Source organism: Oncorhynchus mykiss, chromosome 17, assembly GCF_057628025.1.
Source record: "Oncorhynchus mykiss isolate SJ-2025 chromosome 17, ASM5762802v1, whole genome shotgun sequence".
NCBI lineage: Eukaryota > Metazoa > Chordata > Actinopteri > Salmoniformes > Salmonidae > Oncorhynchus > Oncorhynchus mykiss.
This window is the reverse complement of record NC_143038.1, coordinates 16,779,962-16,797,124: the sequence shown is the minus strand read 5'-3', so window position 1 is coordinate 16,797,124 and position 17,163 is coordinate 16,779,962. Positions and strand designations below refer to the sequence as shown.

At 43.0% G+C, this 17,163-nt stretch overlaps 1 protein-coding gene across 2 annotated transcripts; it reads left to right on the top strand.

Moving 5' to 3' along the window:
- Positions 1-270: 270 nt before the first annotated feature.
- Positions 271-16,582, top strand: mtif2 (mitochondrial translational initiation factor 2). 2 transcript variants are annotated; one of them, XM_021568311.3, is made up of 14 exons: positions 271-494; positions 1,619-1,784; positions 3,309-3,423; positions 3,658-3,829; positions 4,155-4,315; positions 4,683-4,859; positions 6,365-6,504; positions 8,537-8,661; positions 8,958-9,162; positions 11,903-12,155; positions 12,379-12,519; positions 13,974-14,138; positions 14,950-15,090; positions 16,221-16,582. In XM_021568311.3, exons 2-14 carry the CDS (start codon positions 1,626-1,628, stop codon positions 16,388-16,390), a joined length of 2,124 nt encoding a protein of 707 aa, XP_021423986.2. In that variant the 5' UTR covers positions 271-494; positions 1,619-1,625; the 3' UTR covers positions 16,391-16,582. The 2 variants fall into 2 exon arrangements, with proteins under 2 accessions (XP_021423986.2, XP_090061065.1); XM_090204939.1 differs by having other exon boundaries at positions 340-494; positions 1,726-1,784.
- The last annotated feature ends 581 nt before the right edge of the window (positions 16,583-17,163 follow it).

Sequence of the window (17,163 nt, the reverse complement as noted above, 5' to 3'; positions counted from 1 at the left end):
TCCTCACTTGGTCTGCTTCTCGCGCAGAAAGATTTGGGACGGAGTCAGTCCTCTCGCTTCTCCCTTTCCGCCAGTCGATACCATAGAGAATGATAGAAGGCTCGAGTGTCCAAAAGGCCGTTTTAGCATGGGCGTCCACCTTGCTTCCGCCATTTTAAAGCAGTAAAAAAGTTGTCAACTGGGTGGGAATTCCTAGGCTCAATGGCGCTGCCCATTTTTGTCAAAGGCGCTCTAATGGCACAGATATAACGATGAGTCCTCTGTCTATATGTGCTGCCAATGTTGTCAATGACACTATAATAGTACAGCTATAACAATGAGTCCTTTATCTATCTCTATGGCCAATACACTGTCGAAATGCTTGCTGGGATACCTGTCATGGCGGCGTCCTGTGAAGGGTTGAAATGGATGTTTGATATCGCTGAACGTGTAATGCAAATGGGATTGAAAACCACATTAACAATGTGGTGAAACGGGGTAGCCTAAATCACAAGGTGAGTTCCTCGGATTTGTGTTATTGCTAGTGGGTAGCTAGCCACATAAAATCATGGCATCTAGCTAGCTAACTCCCCAAAATGACTCCAGCTAACTTACTATGAAGTCCAGTGCAGTGAGCTGTGGTGTTTTGGACACTGTCGCCACAGAGTTTGACAACCGTATTTGCAGTCTCTGTTAACTGCAGTGTAACAGAACAATTTTGTACGGGCGTGGCTGAAGTGCGTCAAGGTTTGATTTGCCCGATAACCCGGTTCAAGTTTCCCATTTCCTCCATCTTTGAAGTGGGTGCAACAACACAAGCTGTGCTAAGGTCAACCACGACTGTTGCGTTTCAGGTTCTTTTTTTCTAGTGTCTTCAGGCGTTCTACAAATCTTTGCAGCCTGACTGTAATAAAGACAACATGAAACTCGATTTTATAATCCTAGCTCTATATTTTTTTCAAATGTAATTTGTTCCTTAAACTAAATGGGCAAATTAGCTTCCCAGAAGATACTGACCCTACCGTTACACTTGTTTACACTGAGCTGCACTGGAGTCAGAACGCAATCATGGTTCCATTAAGACACAGTGGAGCCAGCGTGAGATATGTGTCAGAAAACATACCTCAATGCAGGGCTGGAATATGTCACTGTACTTCAAATTTGATCTTTGTATCTGCACTGCTCCACTGAGAAGTTTGAAATACTGCAAATTTTCCTGGAAAGCTGCCCCTTTCGTCCTCATGTTAGTTAATAGTAGCCACTGCTGCCATTTTGGAATGGCAGTGTTAGCCAGTATGCAAAGTTGATATTCATGTAATAAGGAATTCCCTTTGACCACATCCCACAAATTGTGGGAAAACAAACACTATTTCCAAATGACCCACATTGTAAAAGAGCCAACTTTGTGTTGATTTTTATGTTATACAGAAATAACAAAACATGGTGAAAACCTACGGTTTGTGATGCTCCCACATAGGGAAATAGAAGCACGGTGGCTTCAGGTTTTTCGATGTGGGGACCCACAGGCCCCTTTTCATAATGTTGCTAGCAAACCGCATAGCAAATGGTAGTTAACCTACTGTACAGCACGACTGCAGATGCCAATGTGAAATGAAAATAACAATTCTGTTTTTTTTAGCACTGAAATGAATCGGGCGACCTCCCTGATAAGGAGGGTGAGACTGATAACCCATACCGACCCTACACTGGTTGCAAACTACCTCCCTTTCCCTATCTTTGCTCCAGCTTGGACCCCTGCACCTCCACTGACCTGCCACCATGCCAGATTCCTTGCTACTAAGCAGGTGAGACATAGGGGCAAGTTTTGAGTTGAAGAAAAACATATTCAGACCCCTTGACTTCTTCCACATTTTGTTACGTTACTGCCTTATTCTATAATGTAAATTGTTTCCTCATCAATCTACACACAATCCACAATTAAAGCGAAAAATAGGTTTTGAGGAATGTTTATAAAAACAGATACCTTATTTACATAAGTATTCAGACCCTTTGCTATGACACTCAAAATTGAGCTCAGGTGCATCCTGTTTCCATAGATCATCTTTGAGATGTTTATACATCTTGATTGGAGTCCACCTGTGGTAAATACGATTGATTGGACATGATTTGGAAAGGTACACACCTGTCTATATAAGGTCCCACAGTTGACAGTGCATGTCAGAGCAAAACCAAGCCATGAGGTTGAAGGAATTGTCAGTAGAGCTCTGAGACAGGATTGTTTCGAGGCACAGATCTGGGGCATTGAAGGTCCCCAAGAACACAGTGGCGTCCATCATTCTTAAATGCAAGAAGTTTGGAACCACCAAGACTCTTCCTATAGCTGGTCGCCTGGCCAAACAGCAATCAGGGGAGAAGGGTCTTGGTCAGGGAGGTGACCAAGAACCCAATGGTCACTGACAGAGCTCCAGTTCCTCTGTGCTGTGGAGATGGCTGTCCTTATGGAAGGTTCTCCCATCTTTGCTGCACTCCACCAACCAGGCCTTTAGTAGAGTGGCCAGATGGAAGCCACTCCTCAGTAAAAGGCATATGACAGCCCGCTTGGTTTGCCAAAAGACACCTAAAGGACTCTGACCATGAGAAATAATATTCTCTGGTCTGTTGAAAGCAAGATTGAACTTTGGCCTGAATACCAAGCGTCACTTCTGGAGGAAACCTGGCACCATCCCTACAGTGAAGCATGGTGGTGGCAGCATCGTGCGGCAAGGACTGGGTGACTAGTCAGGATCAACGGAAAGATGAACAGAGCAAAGTACAGAGAGGTCCTTGATGAAATCTGCTCAGGACCTCAGACTGGGGTAAAGCTTCACCTTCCAACAGGACAACAACCCCAAGCACACAGCCAGAACCCGGACTTCTACCTAATCTAACATCTCTGGAGAGACCTGAAAGTAGCTGAGCAGCGACGCTCCCTATCCAACCTGACCGGGTTGAGAGGATCTGCAGAGAAGAATGGGAGAAATTCCCCAAGTAAAGTTGTGCCAAGCTTGTAGCGTCATTCCCAAGAAGACTCGATGCTGTAATTGCTGCTGAAGGGTCTTCAACAAAGTACTAAGTTAAGGGTCTGAATACTTATGTTAATGTCATATTTAAGTGTGTGGATTGATGATGGAAAAAAACAATCAATTTTAGAATAAGGCTGTCACGTAACAAAATGTGGAAAAAGTCAAGGGTCTGAATACTTTCCTAATGCACTGTAAATGCAAATGATAAGAAATGTAATAGGTCTTGAAAATAGAGATCATGTGGTTGTGGTCTTTCCTTATGCTTTTAGATCCATTAACATTTTTTTTCATGTCTTTTTTTTCTAGGGTAAAGGCCATAGTAAAGTTCAGAAAGTCAAACCGAAGCAGGACAAACAGGAAGTAGAAATAAAGCAGAAGATGACGGTGTCTGCACTGGCTCAAGCTATGAACAAAGACTTTGGTAAGGCTGATTAAATTTAATGTATAATCATTCAATAGTCTTTAAAGTCATTATTTATTTTACTGAATTATGGTATGAAGTATTGAGTGTGTTCCAAGATGATTAAACTTGTCCAATAAGAAACGCTTGTTTTCGTTTTCCATTCTAAAACGTTTCGCTACGGTGTACACTAATGAATACAACGCAGGTCTGATGTGTAGTACTGATTTGAACAGCGTACCATTTATTCCATAGATCATGTCTTTGAGGCTCTGCTCAACACCTCAGTGGACCTGGATTCCCTAGAGCCCCACTCTGTTCTGGAGGAGCAGTGGATCAAGGAGGTTGTGAAGAGGTCTGGGATGAAGTTCAAGTGGGCCAAGCTGGTGGAGTCCAAAGAGCGTGAGAACAAAGACACTCAGAGAAGGTAGAGGACCTGTCTTGACGGCTGATTGTTAGAAGGGTGGTTAATAGAGTATTTTGGTTGACAGATGCTGGACATTTCAAAACAAAACCTCTTGAGAATTGGTTGTTGGCCGTCTGTAGGCGTTAGGGTAAAAAGTGCTCATTACCATCCAGGTACTGACATTCCCATTCAAGCTCATACCTGGATAAAACCCAAGTTATACCACCTGAATATGAACTTTTTTTAAAACATTTTATTATATTTAGAGTTTTTTTATTTTCACATGAATGAACATATAAAATAGAAACAGAAGTTGCATCTGAATGTAAATCAATGTTTATTCTAGAGCTCCACCAGATCCGGCCGTCCTGGTGTCTCGTCCTCCTGTCGTCACCATAATGGGCCACGTAGATCACGGAAAGACCACTCTGCTGGACAGCCTTAGGAAGAGCCAGGTGGCTGCGGGGGAAGCAGGGGGCATCACCCAGCACATTGGGGCCTTCCTGGGTAGGGAAACACCTAGACTCCACAAGAAGTGTTTTTTTAGTGGAATGTTTAGTGATCATAAAACTAGCTGCTAATAGTAGTGAATCTTACAGAATCTATGAATCAAGGGAATCATATTAATATTGTATGAAAATGTTGACTAACACCGGAAGCTCCCCTCAGACCTGTCCCCATATCCACTCTTTGCTTGAGGCTTGAGACCACCTGTCGATGCAGATCATTGCAAGGCTAAACTGTAAAAGTTATTTGTCAACCTGGTGCTATGATGCCTCATATCAATACATATTTTGAATATACCACATTTCTCGGTGAGGTTAGATTTATCTTCACAGATTTCAGAAGGTTCCATCCTGATTTCTCTCTGCAGTTCAACTTCCTTCGGGGGAAAAGATCACCTTCTTGGACACCCCAGGGCACGCAGCCTTCTCCGCCATGAGGGCCCGTGGAGCTTTGGCCACAGACATTGTCATCCTGGTTGTTGCTGCAGATGACGGAGTCATGAAGCAGACGATTGAATCCATCCTACATGCCAAAAAAGCCCAAGGTACTGTCATATTTCATATTGGTATTTCTATGCAACTATAACACATTTTGGGTGACATCTTTGAGGGACATTAATATTTTTATAGATTAAATAACCCTAACTGTAGGGATTGATGGCATTCAATCCAAACTGCAGCTGGCGATAGCATCATGTACAACACATATTCCTGCTGTTCACTTTAAATCTATATACACTGAACAGAAATATAATCGCAACATGTGAAGTTTGACCCATGTGTCATGAGGTGAAATAAAATATCCCAAAAATGTTCCATACACACAAAAAAACTTTTTTCTCAACTTTTGTACACAAATGTGTTTACATCCCTGTTAGTGAGCTCCTTTGCCAAGATCTTCCACCCACCTGAAATGTGTGGCATATCAAGAAGCTGATTACACAGGTGCACCTTGTGCTGGGGACAATAAAAGACCACTGAAATATGCCATTTTGTCACACAACACAATGTTACAAATGTCTCAAATTGAGGGTGCGAGCAATTGGTATGCTGACTGCAGGAATGTCCACCAGAGCTGTTACCAGATAATTGAATGTGCATTCCCTACCATAAGCCACCCCCAATGTCGTTTTGGAGAATTTGACAAGAATTTGACAGTACGTCCGACCTGCCTCACAACCACAGACCACGTGTATGGCTTCGTATGGGCGACGTCAACGTTGTGAATAGAGTGCCCCTTGGTGGGGTTATGGTATGGGCAGGCATAAGCTACAGACAATGAACACAATTGCATTTTATCGATGGCAATTTGAATGCACAGAGATACCGTGGCGATGTCCTGAGGCCCACTGTCTTCCCATTCATCCGCCACCATTACCTCATGTTTCAGTATGATAATGCACAGTCCCATGTCGCAAGGATCTGTACACAATTCCTGGAAGCTGAAAATGTCCCAGTTCTTCCATGGCCTGCATACTCACCAGACATCACCCATTGAGCATGTTTGGGATGCTCTTGATCGGCGTGTACGACGGCGCGTTCCACTTCCTGACAATATCCAGCGACTTCGCACTGCCATTGAAGAGGAGTGGGACAATATTCCACTGGCCACAATCAACAGCCTGATCAACTCTATGTGAAGGTGTCGTGATGCATGAGGCAAATGGTGGTCACACCAGATACTGGCTTGTTTTCTGATCCACACCCCTATTTTTTCTTTTTTTCTTTTTTTGGGGGGTATCTGGGACCAACAGATACATGTCTGTATTCTCAGTCATGTGAAATCCATAGATTAGGACTTAGTGAATTTAATTCGACTGATTTCCTTATATGAACTGTAACTCAGTAAAATCTTGCATATTGTGTTTTTTATATTTTTGTTCAGTATAAATCATCACTGCCTTTTCATGGCTAACGAGACGTTTCAAGAGATAACATTGTTGGTCTGAACAAGGCTCCCAATGAGCTCATTTAATGACAGTTCATTATTGTATGCCTTTTATGTACCTGAATAGTAAAATTGGTGGGGGGGGTTTTGGTGTGTCTGCAGTGCCAATCATTGTGGCAGTGAACAAGTGTGACAAGCATCAAGCTGACCCAGCGCGTGTGAAGCAGGAACTACTATCCCATGATGTGGTATGCGAGGAGTATGGAGGAGAGGTTCAGGCTATCCACGTTTCTGCCCTGAAGGTGAGTTCCTCATCCATAGGAAGGAGGTTTACTTTTTTAATACACTGCTCAAAAAAATAAAGGGAACACTTAAACAACATAATGTAACTCCAAGTCAATCACACTTCTGTGAAATCAAACTGTCCACTTAGGAAGCAACACTGATTGACAATACATTTCACATGCTGTTGTGCAAATGGAATAGACAACATGTGGAAATTATAGGCAATTAGCAAGACACCCCCAATAAAGGAGTGGTTCTGCAGGTGGTGACCACAGACCACTTCTCAGTTCCTATGCTTCCTAGCTGATGTTTTGGTCACTTTTGAATGCTGGCGGTGTTTTCACTCTAGTGGTAGCATGAGACGGAGTCTACAACCCACACAAGTGGCTCAGGTAGTGCAGCTCATCCAGGATGGGACATCAATGCGAGCTGTGGCAAGAAGGTTTGCTGTGTCTGTCAGCGTAGTGTCCAGAGCATGGAGGCGCTACCAGGAGACAGGCCAGTACATCAGGAGACGTGGAAGAGGCCGTAGGAGGGCAACAACCCAGCAGCAGGACCGCTACCTCCGCCTTTGTGCAAGGAGGAGCAGGAGGAGCACTGCCAGAGCCCTGCAAAATGACCTCCAGCAGGCCACAAATGTGCATGTGTCTGCTCAAACGGTCAGAAACAGACTCCATGAGGGTGGTATGAGGGCCCGACGTCCACAGGTGGGGGTTGTGCTTACAGCCCAACACCATGCAGGACGTTAGGCATTTGCCAGAGAACACCAAGATTGGCAAATTCGCCACTGTGCTCTTCACAGATGAAAGCAGGTTCACACTGAGCACGTGACAGACGTGACAGAGTCTGGAGACGCCGTGGAGAACGTTCTGCTGCCTGCAACATCCTCCATCATGACCGGTTTGGCGGTGGGTCAGTCATGGTGTGGGGTGGCATTTCTTTGGGGGGCCGCACAGCCCTCCATGTGCTCGCCAGAGGTAGCCTGACTGCCATTAGGTACCGAGATGAGATCCTCAGACCCCTTGTGAGACCATATGCTGGTGCGGTTGGCCCTGGGTTCCTCCTAATGCAAGACAATGCTAGACCTCATGTGGCTGGAGTGTGTCAGCAGTTCCTGCAAGAGGAAGGCATTGATGCTATGGACTGGCCCGCCCATTCCCCAGACCTGAATCCAATTGAGCACATCTGGAACATGTCTCGCTCCATCCACCACAGACTGTCCAAGAGTTGGCGGATGCTTTAGTCCAAGTCTGGGAGGAGATCACTCAGGAGACCATCCGCCACCTCATCAGGAGTATGCCCAGGCGTTGTAGGGAGGTCATACAGGCACGTGGAGGCCACACACTACTGAGCCTCATTTTGACTTGTTTTAAGGACATTACATCAAAGTTGGATCAGCCTGTAGTGTGGTTTTCCACTTTAATTTTGAGTGTGACTCCAAATCCAGACCTCCATGGGTTGATAAATTTGATTTCCATTGATAATTTTTGTGTGATTTTGTTGTCAGCACATTCAACTATGTAAAGAAAAAAGTATTTAATAAGAATATTTCATTCATTCAGATCTAGGATGTGTTATTTTAGTGTTCCCTTCATTTTTTTGAGCAGTGTATATCATTGAATATATAAAATGGACTCATTTCCATTGTTCTCATTTATTACAGCAGACCAGGTGGGAAACAAAATGTCAGACATTTAGCAAGCCTAATGTGTGTGTGTGTGTGTGTGTGTGTGTGTGTGTGTGTGTATATATGCATATGTTTGTTAATTGGATTCTGCCCCTTGTCTCATCTTGGGGGTTAGGACAGTCCGCCAAACATGGTCCAGCCTTAATACAAACACTACTGCCCACTTAAGTCATTCCTGTAATGTGCTTATTATGCATTTGTCACTGTCTGTTTTTGTCCCTCAATAGTTGTCTAAAGTTGGTAAATGTGGATAAAAATGTATGGATTAAAACTGTCTGGCCCCAGCCTAATTCACCTATTTGTGCAAGTCGGTGCATAATGCCAAAGCCATGACATTAAAAAACAACAATATGATTCCATAGGGGAACAATCTGCTGGAGCTGGCAGAGGCCACGGTGACCCTGGCGGAGGTGATGGAGCTGAAGGGTGACCCGACAGGCCTAGTGGAGGGCACCATTATCGAGAGCCGCTCGGATAAGGGCAAGGGGTGCGTCTCCCCATGGCACAGCCACGGATGAGAGAATGAGCTTAGCATTTGGTTGTTGGAATGGTTGCACCAAGCCTTCTAGCTCGATTTAATCGGGTTACAAAACTGCCAACATTCACACAAAATCACAACCTAAAAGCATTATATTGTCAAATGCATATAATCCATTACAATTTGAGTGAAATTATTGGAGTAACGGTAAACATTTCAAATGTTTAAACTATTTTTAAATGAATGTCAGTTCAATAAGATGCTGCTTACAAATACATTTTTACAAATGATTTCCTGTTTTGCAGGCCAGTTACGACAGCAATTGTCCAGCGAGGCACGTTAAAAAAGGGCTGCACTTTGGTTGCGGGGAAGACATGGGCCAAGGTGCGCTTCTTGTTTGACGAGAACAACTGCACAGTGAAAGAAGCTGGGCCGAGCACTGCTGTGGAGATAGTGGGGTGGAAGGAGCTCCCCTCTGCCGGCGAGGAGATCCTGGAAGTAGAGTCTGAGGTAATCTCTCCTGGACAGACATAACATAAATGTAACGTCTTTCCTAGGACAGTGAGATGAGGAACAATGGTTCCTGTGAACCTATTTACAGTGTACCTCTCCCCCAGAACCTTATCCAGTAGCCAGCGTTTCGGCAAGATTTTGGTTGTGGGTTGCCGAGATTAAGTCTGAGGTGACATATATTGCATTATTAGAAGAGTAGAGGAATTCTAAAGCCTGTCTGAATCAGCCAACTACGAATTTGGTAGTCATACAACCCAGCCTCAAAGCAATATCTGGACGTTTTTATTTATTTATGAGAATGAGGAGTACCGGTATTACAGTTGGAATAGGCCTTATCTGATTCATTAATTGCCTTCAGACACAATCCAATACCATGCATTGTTGACGTGTCACGTATGCAGCCGGCCAAGTCAATCCTTGTGCTGACAACTCCCACTTAAATTTGCAGTGAAGATTGTTTAATAACGCTAATGTCAGTTCTAAAACGGCTTGTTTGGATCCTGGATGCTGATTGGACAAGCAGCGTTCCATGCCGCGCTGTATTGGCCGTCACAGGTGCACTATAGATACACACGGCGAGGCATGGCTTAGTGTGACCGCCTCAGAGCAGAGTACGGAGGTAGGGTACTCCCATGTAATTAGCCTAACTTTAAACTACTGACACTTTTTGGTAGTTTCAATAAACATTTTCAGTAGCTTCATTATTAACATAATTCGCTGCCACAACAAGTGATTTGAGTGATACTTATTCTGCCACTCTGCGTTACCCGACCTGTTAACACTGACCGTAAACCTGTCACGTTATACTTACGTCACTGTTTGTTTACCCCTAGCTTTTTCGCTGGTTAGCCCGCTGGCTAGCGAGAGAAGTTAATCTCAATCTAATTCGCTAGTTTTAGATCTGCCAAATAACTACTTCCAGTCTTTTTGCCTTAGTCAGTGCATTCAACTAAGTTTAGTTTATCACCGTGTAATGTTGATGTTCCCTCTGCACAAAGCAGCATAAAACATAAGGCTAGTCATCATACACTGATAAAATATTCAAATCAAATTTATTTATAAAGCCCTTCTTACATCAGCTGATATCTCAAAGTGCTGTACAGAAACCCAGCCTAAAACCCCAAACAGCAAGCAATGCAGGTGTAGAAGCACGGTGGCTAGGAAAAACTCCCTAGAAAGGCCGGAACCTAGGATGAAACATAGAGAGGAACCAGGCTATGAGGGGTGGCCAATTCTCTTCTGGCTGTGCCGGGTGGAGATTATAACAGAACATGGGCAAGATGTTCAAATGTTCATAAATGACCAGCATGGTCAAATAATAGGTCTGGGACAGGTAGCACGTGGTGAACAAGTCAGGATTCCATAGCCGCAGGCAGAACAGTTGAAACTGGAGCAGCAGCACGGCCAGGCGGACTGGGGACAGCAAGGAGTCATCAGGCCAGGTAGTCCTGAGGCATGGTCCTAGGGCTCAGGTCCTCCCGAGAGAGAAAGAGAGAGCATACTTAAATTCACACAGGACACTGGATAAGACAGGAGAAATCCTCCAGATATAATAGACTGACCCTAGCCCCCCGACACAAATATTGGAGGCTGAGACAGGAGGGGTCTGGAGACACTGGGGCCCCATCCAACGATACCACTGGACAGGGCAAAACAGGCAGGATATAACCCCACCCACTTTGCCAAAGCACAGCCCACACACCACTAGAGAGATATCTTCAACCTACCATCCTGAGACAAAGCCGAGTATCGCCCACAAAGATCTCCGCCACGGCACAACCCAGGGGGGCGCGCCAACCCGGACAGGAATATCACGTCAGTGACTCAACCCATTCAAGTGACGCACCCCTGCTAGGGACGGCATGGAAGAGCACCAGTAAGCCAGTGACTCAGCCCCTGTAATAGTGTTAGAGGCAGAGAATCCCAGTGGAGAGAGGGGAACCGGCCAGGCGGAGACGGCAAGTGCCTTTCCGTTCACCCTCACACTCCTGGGCCAGATTACACTCAATCATAGGACCTACTGAAGAGATGAGTCTTCAATAAAGACTTAAAGGTTGAGACAGAGTCTGCGTCTCTCACATGGGTAGGCAGACCATTCCATAAAAATGGTGCTCTATAGGAGAAAGCCCTGCCTTCAGCTGTTTGCTTAGAAATTCTAGGGACAGTAAGGAGGCCAGAGTCTTGTGACAGTAGCGTACGTGTAGGTATGTACGGCAGGACCAAATCAGAGAGATAGGTAGGAGCAAGCCCATGTAATGGTTTGTAGGTTAGCAGTAAAACCTTGAAATCAGCCCTTGGCTTAACAGGAGGCCAGTGTAGAGGGGCTAGCACTGGTGTAATATGATAAATTTTTTTGGTTCTAGTCAAGATTCTAGCAGCCGTGTTTAACACTAACTGAAGTTTATTTAGTGCTTTATCCGGGTAGCCGGAGAGTAGAGCATTGCAGTAGTCTAACCTAGAAGTGACACAAGCATGGATTAATTTTTCTGCGTCATTTTTGGACAAAGTTTCAGATTTTTTGCAGTTACGTAGATGGAAAAAGCTGTCCTTGAAACAGTCTTGATATGTTCGTCAGAAGAGAGATCATGGTCCTGAGTAACGCCCCAATTCAGACTTACAAGCATTTCTCAGACCATAGTCACTTTTGAGCTCTGAGTTGTTTTTGTCTCGTCTGTTAATATATCTGTTGTGACACCATATTACCCCATTCTATCGATCTTTATCCACTCAACTATAGAAAAGAGCAAGGGAGGTGGTGGACTGGCGGTGCTACCAGGAGGAACAGGACAAACTGAAGGAGGACATGCAAGCCATTGAGGTAAAGCAACGGGAGCACCAAGAGAGCTATAAGAAGGAGCGAGAGCCCCTGGCCCACCTCAGCTGGAGGCAAAGGAAGTCTGCTCTGTACAAGGCCAACAAAAAGCTCATGGCCATGCGGCCCAGCGAGAAGTTGGAGTCCCAAGAGCTCTCCCTACCACTCATTGTCAAAGGTGACTAGATCAATGAATGAATCTGAATAACTCAATGACATGGCTAGACAATTCAATTACAGAACAGAATAGAAATGCTCCTAATTAAAATCATATTTCAATATTTATATTAAATGCATCATGAAATAACTAAATTAATCACAACATATTTAAAAAATAATGCTATGAATAATTATAATAAAGCATATGCCATTTCATACCGACTTGTCTTTTGCCACTGCAGGTGATGTGGATGGCTCTGTCGAGGCTATCCTGAACATCTTGGAGAGCTACGATGCGCATCACCAGTGCCAGATGGAGGTGGTCCACTTTGGCATCGGAGATGTTTCCGAGAACGATCTCAACCTGGCCGAGACCTTCTCAGGTGCATCCTCCACACATCACACCATGTCATTGAAAAGGGAGATGTTTGGTCTCAATAGAAGACTGAAATGCCGGCATCACTGCTGTAGTTAGAATGCCCCATGAGTACATTCTAACTGTCTTAAGAGTTATTATCCAATACTCAACTTAAAACACATCTGGTTTACTTTCACTTCAACAAACTTTGTTTGTAATGATTTTAACCCTTTACACTCATGGGAATGGGCCTATATGGAAGTGTTTCTTACAGAATACATTTGAATGGTATAAGCACGATGGCAATTAAAAGGGAACATTTTGGTGATTATGGGGAAATTATTAGACCAAAGTCTAGGACATAATAATTCACCTGACAAAAGACTGAATCCAAACATGACACTGTTGATTGTATGTGTATTTCACATTTACTGTACTTTTCACAGCATTAGCCAATAACGAAATCTGAAAATACTCTGGATACATTCAGTAACATAATAAGAATATTAATTGAAATGGTGCAGTAGGTGCAACATAAGACAATAAAATGACAAAGGTTAGAGTGAGAGGACTAACTGGTGTCTCTGACGTGACCACACACTTCTCCAAAGTAATTTCAATGCACTTCCATGACTCAAAAGAGTCTTCAACTATAAGGTCCTTTTTTTGAGCTCTCCTAGCTGTGCTGTTGAAGATCTAGAGCAAGCATACTTGTTTTGTTTGGAACACAACCCTGCATCCCCGCCGTCACACAATTACTGTTGTTTACACAATCCAAAAACTGACCATTTTTACAAATCGCCGAAAGCAAACATGACTAGCTAAGGTATGAAATACGATCTTACAGTGTTAGACTTTCACAGCAAATTTTCTTCACAATAGACAAACAGGCTCATTCTGTTCAGAACAACCCAGAGTATGACGCCATGTAATCTTCTAACTACATCAAACATGGTGATCATAAATATATATGACATTAGTTTTATGATATGGAAATGTCAAGTGCACATTTGGACTCCATTGGAGGGATGGGGGCAACTTCTTGTCACGTTGCAGTGCTCATGTTCAGAATGGCTGTCAGTCGAAACCAATACAGCGCTGTGAAGCCTGAGCTCTGACGTCATTTATAATATTTTACTGAATAGCCAATTTAGGCGCTTCTCAGTGCCCAAATGTGCCATTTTTCAACCCGTCTACGGGTACAAGGTTAAAGGGCTATAACCAGTTAAATATCATCTAAATATTATTTCCCTCACATTCCATTGATTTAATGTCCCTTCAAGCATGTGCTCTTGTATCCCCTCGATCTGTCTGCCTACCTGTTATATAAGTGTCTTATTATATCCCCTATATTTACACTTTTGAAAATGAAAAATAAGTCTTATTGGTAAACTAATGTTTTAAGGTCTTTTTTATTTTATGTTGACAAATGTTTTGTTTATTGTTATAGTAACACTTGCTATTTCTTCCCATGACCAGGCACCATATACGGCTTCAATGTGGGTGTCAATAAGTCCATTCAGCAGATGGCCACTAAGAAAGGCATCATGTTAAAGATGCACAAAGTTATCTACAAACTCATCGACGACCTAAAGGACGAGCTGAGCAGTAAACTCCCTCCGTCTGTGAAGGAGAATGTGATCGGTGTGTGGTATTTTAATTGAATAAATCAGGGTAGTCAACACAGGCAATTGTTACCGAGTGTTCTTGGGAGTCCTGGGATACATCGAATCAATAAACGTACACATGACATAGTAATTGTCAAAAATGACATACTGTAGTGGTCAAATAAATTGGCACTTTTGCAATGGAGCAGAATATTCAGTTTTCTCTTTCAAAACATGTCTCATGGCTATTTTTACTGTGTAGGCACCTGCAATTTACACAGGTGAGGTCAATTATACCGTTAACAAGAATCACTTAAGTCTCCAACCAGATTAATTTGAATTCTGAGTAATTCAGTTCAGGACATTTTTTTTCCTTCTTTGACTTAAACATTTTCTGTAACTTTTTGGGGATCCTATGCAGTTGTAAATCAAACACATACACGTGGGAACACAAAGTTTTCCCCATTTCAACTTATTTTAGAAGAAATAGTGAATCATGCAAGGATATGTATATCGGTAGTGTTAGTTGCTTTGTTTGCTGGTTTGAATGCAGTTTAAAAACACTGGATAACTGTCTTTTCACTAAACTGGGAATAGACTGTGCTAGAAACCCTAATGTATTGTTTGCGTCTCACACAGTTTGGGTTACTGTTTTGAATCCCAGTTCTGGTGGTAGTGATCTTAACTTAACCCCGTAAACTGCTCATTGGGCGCTGCATTGTGGCTGCCCTCTGCTCCAGCCTCTTCAACCTAATGTGTGTTTGTGTAGCGGAGGGGTTAGGTACAGCAGGAGACCGATTTCCGGCTCGTATGGATTGAAAGTATTTTTCCTCGTCTTCTCTTTCTAGGGGAGGCATCTGTTTTGGCCATGTTTGACGTGACTGTTGGGAAGAAGAAAGTGCCTGTCGCCGGCTGTAGAGTCCAGAAGGGTCAGCTAGATAGAAAGATGAAGTTCCGACTGGTCCGAGGCCGAGACGTCATCTGGGAGGGTAAGCAAGATAGCGCCAAGACCTACTACAATACCGAATAGCTAAAGGGAATGTCACTCATCCAGGATCCTTACTGCGGTTCAATATCTAGCTGATACTTTTAAATACATTAAAAAAGAGGAGATGCCAACACCTCCGGTTCCATGGTTGCCATGGCACTGTAGCCCAGGCAGAGAGCTCTGTAAATATTGTACATATGTTTATTAGTATTTTTTTTTACATTTTTTAAATGTATTTTGGGGGGATTTGGCTGCTCTAGGGTTTGATCACTATATCCTGTGGACTCTGACTTGCAGGATTGTGATGAAAAGTCCATATTTGGGTTTGTTAGCTAGCTAGCTTGCTGTTTGGATTAAAATAATGTGACTTTTTGTTTAATCTGTTTGGAAGTATTACACCAAGGATTGCATGCTGTGTCCAGAGATAGCTGAGGAAGTTCAGGGACTGTTCAGGGAATGCTCCTAACCACTGCCAAGATGTGGTGGCTTTTCATGCGTTTTTCAGACCTAATACTTTGTCTCCATTTCTATTTTTTGTCTGTTTGACTTTTTATGCGCTTTGAGATTCTTTAAAGCACTATACAAGTTCCAAAATATATTAATTATTATTAGATCTGTAACCCAAGTATGCCTAGTAGGCTAGGTCTACTGTGTAGCTTATGTTTGTACATTGTTTAAGCCATTTATTTAAGAGGACCACAATGGTAATAAGTTTTTTTGTGTCATCCCCAATTTTAAAAGCATTATCCACATGTGTGGTTGTATTGTGTTTTAAATGATCAAATATATCTAACCTTTTCCTTTATGAAATAGGATGTTATCTAAATGAGCACCTCATTCCATAGAAGCCTTTTAGGAGCATCTGCATATCTACACTATACTTTCAAATACATATTTTTAAGTATGTGAAATTCTGTATTTACTATCAATGCTCCATACTGGTAATTAGTCAAACCGGTTGCTTAGTGTATACAGATAATGTCATGTGATAAACCTGTGGCTTATCTTGTATGTACTCTGACGACGGGGTCACCTTTATTCTTGAGTCAGTCACAAATACATTTGGTGAAAGTTGGTTTCTTATTCTTGATTAGAGTGAAAACTGTGTGCGGCGTCTTGTATTACCTGCAGGCTCCTTGACAGCACTGAAGCACCACAAAGATGATGTCCAGATGGTGAAGACGGGGATGGAGTGTGGCCTCTCTGTGGATCAGGACATCGAGTTTAGACCTGGAGATGAAGTAGTGTGCTACGAAGAGACTGAGACGAGGCAAACAATTTCCTGGGATCCAGGATTTTAGGACATGCTATGGATATTGGCCTCATCAGGTGAAAAATCCATGATCTGAATTGAGGGAGTATTATTTATGCTAGAGACGGTTGAGCATTCCAAGACTTCGCATTTACATGTAAAATTGTGAATGTCATGACTAATTGAATTTGAGGTGTTTGACTGACTGCTCTGCTTGATGTAATAAAATTGTTTCTAGTAAGATTTTATTTTTTTCAAGTGACATGAGCGTACAGTACTTGTATCTGTACCAGCAGTGGCTTTATTTGTGTTCTACAATTGGACAGATTTTCTTTGCTTTGGGCTCACTGATTTTGAGTTAATATTCTATAAGAGGAACAGGAGCTCAAGCAGTGGAAAATTAGGTGCTGGTACTCAGCTCCAGTGAGCTCCTGCTCAAGTCAAGCACTGCATATCCAGCACATCATTTTCCAAGAGACGAAGTGTAAATACGTATTACAATAAAAAAATAATGTGCATATCGTTTAAGGAAATAAATATGCTGTTATGTTGAAAAGTTATGCACACACTACATGTAGCAGGGCCTAACTCCACTCACATCTCTCAGCTGTCTGCATTGCCCTGATGCCTTTAGTTTCTGGCAATTTTTTTTTTAGCTTCTTAAAAAAAGACAACTGTAGTGTCCAAATGGGCCAGCATCCCTGTGGAACGGTCTACTTTGTAGAGTCTATGCCCTGATGAATGCCCTGTTTCGCCCTTGTAAAAAATTTTAAAAAACGCAGCAGATCGGCTCGTGAAACGCACACTAGGCACTCTGATTAG

Excerpts from the sequence above, each read along its gene's own strand:
- mtif2 (XM_021568311.3), top strand. The coding sequence starts at position 1,626 with ATGAATCGGGCGACCTCCCTGATAAGGAGGGTGAGACTGATAACCCAT. Across the intron at positions 4,316-4,682 it reads GCACATTGGGGCCTTCCTGG|TTCAACTTCCTTCGGGGGAA; the intron begins GTAGGGAAACAC and ends TTCTCTCTGCAG. Across the intron at positions 9,163-11,902 it reads TCCTGGAAGTAGAGTCTGAG|AAAAGAGCAAGGGAGGTGGT; the intron begins GTAATCTCTCCT and ends ACTCAACTATAG.